Source organism: Notolepis coatsorum (genome assembly GCF_963971535.1).
Source record: "Notolepis coatsorum genome assembly, chromosome: 2".
NCBI classification, from domain to species: Eukaryota; Metazoa; Chordata; class Actinopteri; order Aulopiformes; family Paralepididae; genus Notolepis; species Notolepis coatsorum.
Window position 1 is genome coordinate 162,456,705 of NC_140166.1, and position 7,396 is coordinate 162,464,100.

General features: G+C 45.2%; 1 protein-coding gene across 1 annotated transcript; it reads left to right on the forward strand.

The window, feature by feature from the left end:
* The first annotated feature begins 424 nt into the window (after positions 1-424).
* Positions 425-3,382, forward strand: igfbp1a (insulin-like growth factor binding protein 1a). Its single transcript, XM_084338201.1, is given in 5 exon segments — positions 425-925; positions 1,167-1,239; positions 1,241-1,337; positions 1,816-1,944; positions 2,874-3,382. Coding segments are annotated over 5 exon segments (801 nt in total). The 5' UTR covers positions 425-534; the 3' UTR covers positions 2,985-3,382.
* The last annotated feature ends 4,014 nt before the right edge of the window (positions 3,383-7,396 follow it).

Genomic DNA, 7,396 nt, shown 5'->3' on the forward strand with positions numbered 1-7,396 from the left:
AATGTCTTTGAACTTTTTCCGTATCAAGTTTCTCACTACATGATGAACCAGTAGCCTGCAGGCTGTCGACATCATCAACAACAAAAGCCAGATATGATTTTCCGAAACTACAGTATAGTTTATTGTAAAACCAAGAGTGGGGAAAGGGGGGGGGGGGTCCTTGCAACATCAAACGCTTGTGTCGTCACCAGAGCTACGTGCAGGCACTGCCTGTTCCAAAATAAATATTGACGTGTGTTGTATTCAAATGAGCCGCCGACCGGCCGCACGCGGGCCAATCACAGCCCATCGGATCATTACACCTTCTTTTCACAAATCATTCATAACGGAGAGATGCGTCAAACACGCACCAGGACCCGCGGGTATAAATACGGCTGCGCGCAACGGACAGTTAGACATTTCTCCCAAATCAAAGGAAAGACACTACTGAGCAGGAACTGTGGGGAATCCACCTTACCTTTTGATTATTATTTCTTCTACCTTGTTCTACATTTTATATCCTATATTTAGTCACAGATCCCTTCGTTTGTTGCCATGAGTGGATTATATCTCCAACACGTCGCGGTGGCGGCAGTAGCGTGTTGCTCGCTGCTGGCCGCAGTGGTGTCGGGGTCCCCGGTGTTGGGGCCGCCGGAGCCGATCCGATGCGCCCCTTGCACTCCGGACAAGCTGAGTCAGTGTCCAGCGGTGGCGCCCGGCTGCGCCGAGGTGCTGCGGGAACCGGGCTGCGGGTGTTGCCTCGCCTGCGCGCTGAGCGCCGGGGAGCTGTGCGGGATCTACACGGCACCGTGCGGGTCCGGTCTGAGGTGCACCCCGAGACCCGGCGACCTGCGGCCACTGCACGCCCTCACCAGCGGCCAGGCGGTTTGCACGGTGGTGGTGATCCCCCCCGAGCCAGAGCAGAGTCCCGAACCTCAGAACCAAGGTAGGCCCATCATCATTCATCATCATCACCCCAGATTCCACAATCAAACAGGATATTGGCGCATAATGCATTAAGAAGATGTCAGACCACCTCCTTAACCGTTATACCGGTGCACTACTAATGAGAACCATATCCTTCTTCATTTTAGAACATCAATCTTTTTTTTGCACATTATAAGGTAAAAAACGAAATAGTCAGCCTTGGGTAAACTGTAATCCACTCTTCTCTCTATCCTTTCCAGAGCAGGGAGAGTCTGAGCCTGAGATGGAGAACGCAGCCATCTCGGACCCCGGCCCCACTCACTACCTCCCCGGCCCACAGCAAGCCCTACGACCCGCGGGCCGCCGCCGACGCTCCCCAGGAGAGCATGAAAGCCAAACTCACCGCCATGCGCAAGAAACTGGTCGAGCAGGTAAACACTCGAGCATTCTAACGATTATTATGTCAAATGCTGTGTATAGCAGCTTCATTAAAACTTTTGGGGACGTTTTGGAATGAGTAGCAGTGTACCACAAGGGGGAGCTCGTGTGCCTTTTGAAATAGTGTGTGTGTGTGTGTGTGTGTGTGTGTGTGTGTGTGTGTGTGTGTGTGTGTGCGTGTGTGTGTGTGCGTGAGTGAGTGCGTGTGTGAGTGCGTGAGTGTGTGTGCGTGAGTGCGTGTGTGTGTGTGTGTCATACTACAACTAAGCCTTAACAGCAGTTAAGCAATAGCAGCCCAGGTAATTGGTGACAAAGCAGTATTGCTCACTTCTGCATGTTGGCATGGTTTGGGCATGGCGATGCAGGTGATGCTGCTGCTGATGAGTGGTATTGATGATGATGATGATGATGATGATGACCTGTCACTCAGTTAACCCTTCCCTGCCCCTTCCCCCCCCCCCCCCCCCCCAGGGACCCTGTCACATTGAGCTGCAGAGAGCCTTGGAGAAGATCGCCAAATCGCAGCAAAAACTCGGAGACAAGCTGACCAGATTCTACCTCCCCAACTGTGACAAACACGGGCTCTACAAAGCCAAGCAGGTAGGCAGACGCTGTGAGCCGCTCACGATGCAACGTGCTGCTGTTCTGTCTCCGCCGTGGCGTGAGTGAGTGTGTGTGTCGGGTTTTTGGCTTTCTGGACGGACTCATCATGACTCCCGTCAGCGTTAAAGAATCTCACCTGGTTGTGTGCGAGCGTGTAGCCAAGATTGTGTCAACCACAGCTCTAGAATGATGGTGTATTAGTGTATTAGTGTGTGTGTGTGTGTGTGTGTGTGTGTGTGTGTGTGTGTGTGTGTGTGTGTGTGTGTGTGTGTGTGTGTGTGTGTGTGTGTGTGTGTGTGTCTGTGTGTGTGTGTGAGTGAGTGAGTGAGTGTTTTCAGGTAGGTATTTGTTCAGCTTACACCACTGTTTACACCTTGTAGCGTATTCAGCTAGTTTGACTGTGATGTCATCCCCATGGTGTTGCATGACTGTACACACAGTGTGCGTGTCTGTCTGGCCTGTGGGGGGGGGGGGGGGGGGGGGGGTTACAGGCCAAACACATGTCTGTGAGTCCACGCAGAGAGACGTAACAGACACGTTAAAGACATACAGAGTAAGACTTGGGAATAAGGACATGTATAGACTATTCTCACACGCAATTGTGCACGTGGAGTAAGCAGAGAACATGTCCATTGTGTGTGTTAAGAGTGTGTACACACACACACACAGTTCCCATTTCAAATGATCTAAAATGAGTACATCTTCAGGTAGTAAAGATACTCTGATCTGAGGTCAGTTAGTTAATTAGTTAGTGTCTCTGCTGAGGGGGAGAGACTGGAATATAGATGTACGTACGATCTCTCACGCGTGAGTTTAGGGTTTGGAGAACGGGACATTCTAACTGGCGGACACTCTAACTGAAAGGGTTAAAGCGACTTTTGGAATCTAAACCCTTGTGTCTCTCTGTGTCTCCCCCCCCCCTGCAGTGTGAGTCTTCCCTGGACGGGCAGAGGGGCAGGTGCTGGTGCGTCTCGAGCTGGAATGGCAAGAAGATCCTGGGCTCGACCGACCTGCCGAGTGACGCAGACTGCCCTTAAGAGATTAACCACTTTGGGAACAGATCTAAAAAAAAAAAAAAAAAAAAAACGAAAAGAACAAGCAAACAAAAGCAAGCCACTGATTTTTTTTATTTTTTCCTTTTTGATAGCTGTTATTTATTGATTTGTCCCTGGTGGTGTTTAATTCAGGTACACTGTCAATGTATGGGAACTGTGGTCCCTCCACCCTTCTCCCCCAGCCCATCCACCCACTCCTCCCTGCCCCCCCCCCCACCAAAGAGAGAAAGAGAGAGAGAGAAAAAAGTATATTTTTATTTTTTCTTCTGAAAAGGAGAATTTTATTATTGATACATTTACTTTATCTCTTAAGCCTTATTTATTTTTCGATTGTATTCTTTTTTTGGTTATTTGTAATTATTTCATGAGTATTTATATCATTTTGCCTTATTGTTATTATTATTATTATTATTATTATTATTATTATTATTATTATTATTATTATTATTATTATTATTATTATTATTATTATTATTATTATTATTATTATTATTATTATAATAATTTTTATGGGTGTATAAAGTGTATATATGTATCTTGATCCTGAGTAACTCCATCGCTGAGTTGAGCTCGCTCTGCTATTACGGAGTCTTCTGGTGGTTTGGTTTATGACAAGAACCAAGCAAGAACAAAAGCACTGAATGACCAAAATGTCATTTAGAAGGATTTCTAAATGTTTTTTTTCTTCATTTGTTACCATTTTCATGTCGCCATTGTCGTGTCTTTTTTAAACGTTGTTAATTTTTTTTCTGACATGACGCACGATAATAACTCAGTTAATGCAACACTCACACAGTTGGGAATCCTTACAGTACCTTCTCAGAAGTCCAAGGCCCCCCCCCCCTCCCCGTGGTCCTAATGGGTTTGCAGATTGCGTGACGGGTAGCGCTTCTCACATTGCCTCTCTGACGGGTATATTTTACCTCGACCTACCTCCGATGTTTGTGTCTCTCCACTGTCAAACGTTTTCTGTCGGGATCTGTTCATAAAAAGACTTCTATTTTAACTTCATGTCGCTGTTCTCTCTGACCAGGAACACATGACCACAAAGAGCAAAGTTGTTGTTGTTGCCGTCTCTCTCTCCGCACCGCGAACGTGCGTTTCGGGGGGGGGGGGGGGGGACGTGTGTTGATTTGTGATGTGTCTGCTCTGTCTACATGCTGCTGTTTGGGGGAGAGAATTGTTTATATTATGTGAGTCCAAGGTGACTAACTGCTCACTCGTCTATGTACACTTTTGTAATTGAGATGTATAATGTAAGAAAAAATGATATATTTAATAAAAACGTTAACCTCAGCTATGTGCGCTCTCCTAGCCTCTCTGTCTCCCTCTCTCTCACCTCAGGCTGTCTCTTGCAGTGGCGTGGCACAGATAGGGCCGAAGGGGGGGGGGGCTTGAGCCTGTGCCCTTTTGCCCCATATTTATTTGTGTCAAATATGAACACTGGGTGTTGGTGGGTTAATTGCCCTTTTTGTAGCTTGAGCCCCTGCCCCCCAAATTGCCTGTGCACGCCCCTGCTCTCTCGTCAGTGTACGGTTAGGCAGAGGGGAACGCCTTTAAGTCTCTATACACACCCAGCTGCACACACACACAGCCAGAGGGAAAGAAAACAATTACACAGAGCCATTTCATTAAGACACGATTGTGAAACCAGATCTCACACATGTCGTCCCACAAGTCGCCTTTTTTTTGCGCGGGCTCCAAGCACTGTCCCATCCTGTCTCCATGTAGATGTGTCTATATTCAGTGTGAGTGTGTTGTCTGTGTGGTGTTATCATGGTAATCTAAAGTCGTGGGATGCTGTCTAACTTTAGCCAGTTAGCCAGGACCTGGCTCTGGGCGGCCTTCTGCACATGCTGTCTTGTGACCCGCTCTCTGTTTGCCTTGGTCGGGCAACAGGAATTTCCCCTCAACCTCTTGTGCCCACTGCCAGTCTGCCTGGCTCCACCAGTTTTATTTTTATTCTTAACAAATTGAACCTTTGCTTTATCCCCTTCGCCACATTCCCAAGACTGAAAGGAGCCCGATTGCATTCGAGGTCTCTCTTTACGCGAGACAGATGTTGCACCCTAAATTACCTTTTACTCAAAAATGATGATGATGATGATGACAATGATGACGAAGATGCACAAGTCTATATCGGGGTTTATCGCTTTTTACTACTGGGCAGTCCAGTAGAGAGAGAGAGAGGAGGAACGGGAGACAGAGTGGGGGGAAGACATTCGGCAAATAACGACAGGTCCGGGAAGCGAACCCGGGTGGGCCGTGCCGCGTGGGGCGCCCCAATATCGGGGTTCTTTGAGTGTTTCTGTCCATCGATTCTGGCTAAAATGGAAAGTCAACGTATAGAGTCGTTCACTATAGACTCCACAACAAACACCACCAGCAGTCACTTTGAAATAGTGTTCATTTCTTTATTAAAAAAAGAAAAAAAGACATTAAATACAAATTATATCCGAAAACAAAAATCATTTCCTTTCTCAAAGAAAACAATAGCTTGTGTGATTTAACATTTTTTTTTAGTAACATGAAAAGCATGAATCAAAAAAACAAAACAAAACATTTTTTTTCAAATGATAAAACAATAATGAAAATGAAAGTACGTTTTTACCCGTTGAACAGAGAGATTCTTAACGTGACTAAGCAGAAGGAAAAAAAATAAAATAAAGAGTGACATACAGAGGTGACCCTGGCTCTGCACGACTTAGACCGAGGCGGGATGGCTGGGTATGCATGGAGAGTGACTGACTGACTGACTGACTGACTGACTGACTGACTGACTGACTGACTGACTGACTGACTGACAGGGTCTAGTGCACACAGGGGCTGAACTGATCAGAGGCCTGAGTGGCTGACTCGACAGAGAACTGCCCTTGGCTTTACATTCAACCTAAGGGGCACGGAGCTTAGAAATATGACAACTGCTGTGAAACACCAGAAGAAGAAAAAGAAAGAAAAGAAGATTAATAAAAAAAAAAAATAGAAAAAAAAACATTCATTAGTGATTATATTCCCCAAAATACACTGAATCATATAGACTTTGTTGTGCAATCGGTGAGTCACTGAATTGTTCATGAGAGAAAAAAGAAAACGTAGTTTGGATCAGCTTATAATTCTTTCTTAGATAAATAACTTTATTTTTCACTTTTAACTACTGTACATGATGTCTAGTCAGACACATAGCTGGCCAGGAAATAATAATAATATATATTTATATATATTTATATATAAAAAGACACACTTACAAATAACAGGGGGGGGGAATAGCTTAAACATACTGTAATGTTCCTCCCCTTTACATCAAGTCTTCGAATAGAATGGGATATAGCACCAAACGGGTTGGTTGTAAGTTATTTATTTTATTTTTATTTTTTTGTTTATTTTTTTTGTTTGTTTTTACTTAAGTTGAGCGTCCAGCCGACTCCATGCTACCAAGCTACTGGGCTAGCATTCTGCAATCCGCGCTCCCGCTTTTCTCTTTTTTCTTCAAGTCTTTTACACAGGATGTGGGGGAGCATCGGACGGGGGAGGGGAGCTCCTCGGGGGGGGAAGGGGGCCGCGCCTCTTCCCATCGGATCCCCCACCCGCCCGCTGTGTGTATGAATGCATATTTGGTGCTGTGTCCACCTTGTGGAGTTTCGTTGGCATAAGATCATACAAGCATTTTCAAAAGAAACATGAACAACAACGACAACGACTAGGGAAAAAAAGAAAAAAAATGTTTGCATTGAAGGGAAATTCTGAGGGGCGTTCGCTTAATAGGTCACTGTCAGAAGTCCCGGTGTAGCTTCGTTGTTATTATTATTATTATTATTATTATTATTATTATTATTATTATTATTATTATTATTATTATTATTATTATTATTATTATTATTATTATTATTATTATTATTATTATTATTATTATTATTAATATTTATTATTATTATTATATTATTATTATTATTATTATTATTATTATTATTATTATTATTATTATTATTATTATTATTATTTTTACTTCCCTGGATCTATTATTGTTGTTTTACAGTATCACACAATTCCATCTGACGGTACCTCTGTGGAAAGGTACGCAGATGCAGAATAGGTCCAATTGTCTTTAACTGCCATGCGCTGGAGAGGAGCAGTGCAGCTAAAGTGCTTTAAGTGCTTGTGCTTGGGCTTGAAGCATGGGGGGGGGGGCAGTGAGCACCTGCGGCAGGGTAACGGATCTGGTCGTACCGGGGGGGGGGGGGGGGGGGGGGGGGGAGACTGTCTGGAGCAGGGAGCTGGGACAGGGGGTAGGAGACTGTCTGGAGCAGGGAGCTGGGACGGGGGTGGGAGACTGTCTGGAGCAGGGAGCTGGGACAGGGGGTAGGAGACTGTCTGGAGCAGGGTGCTGGGACAGGGGG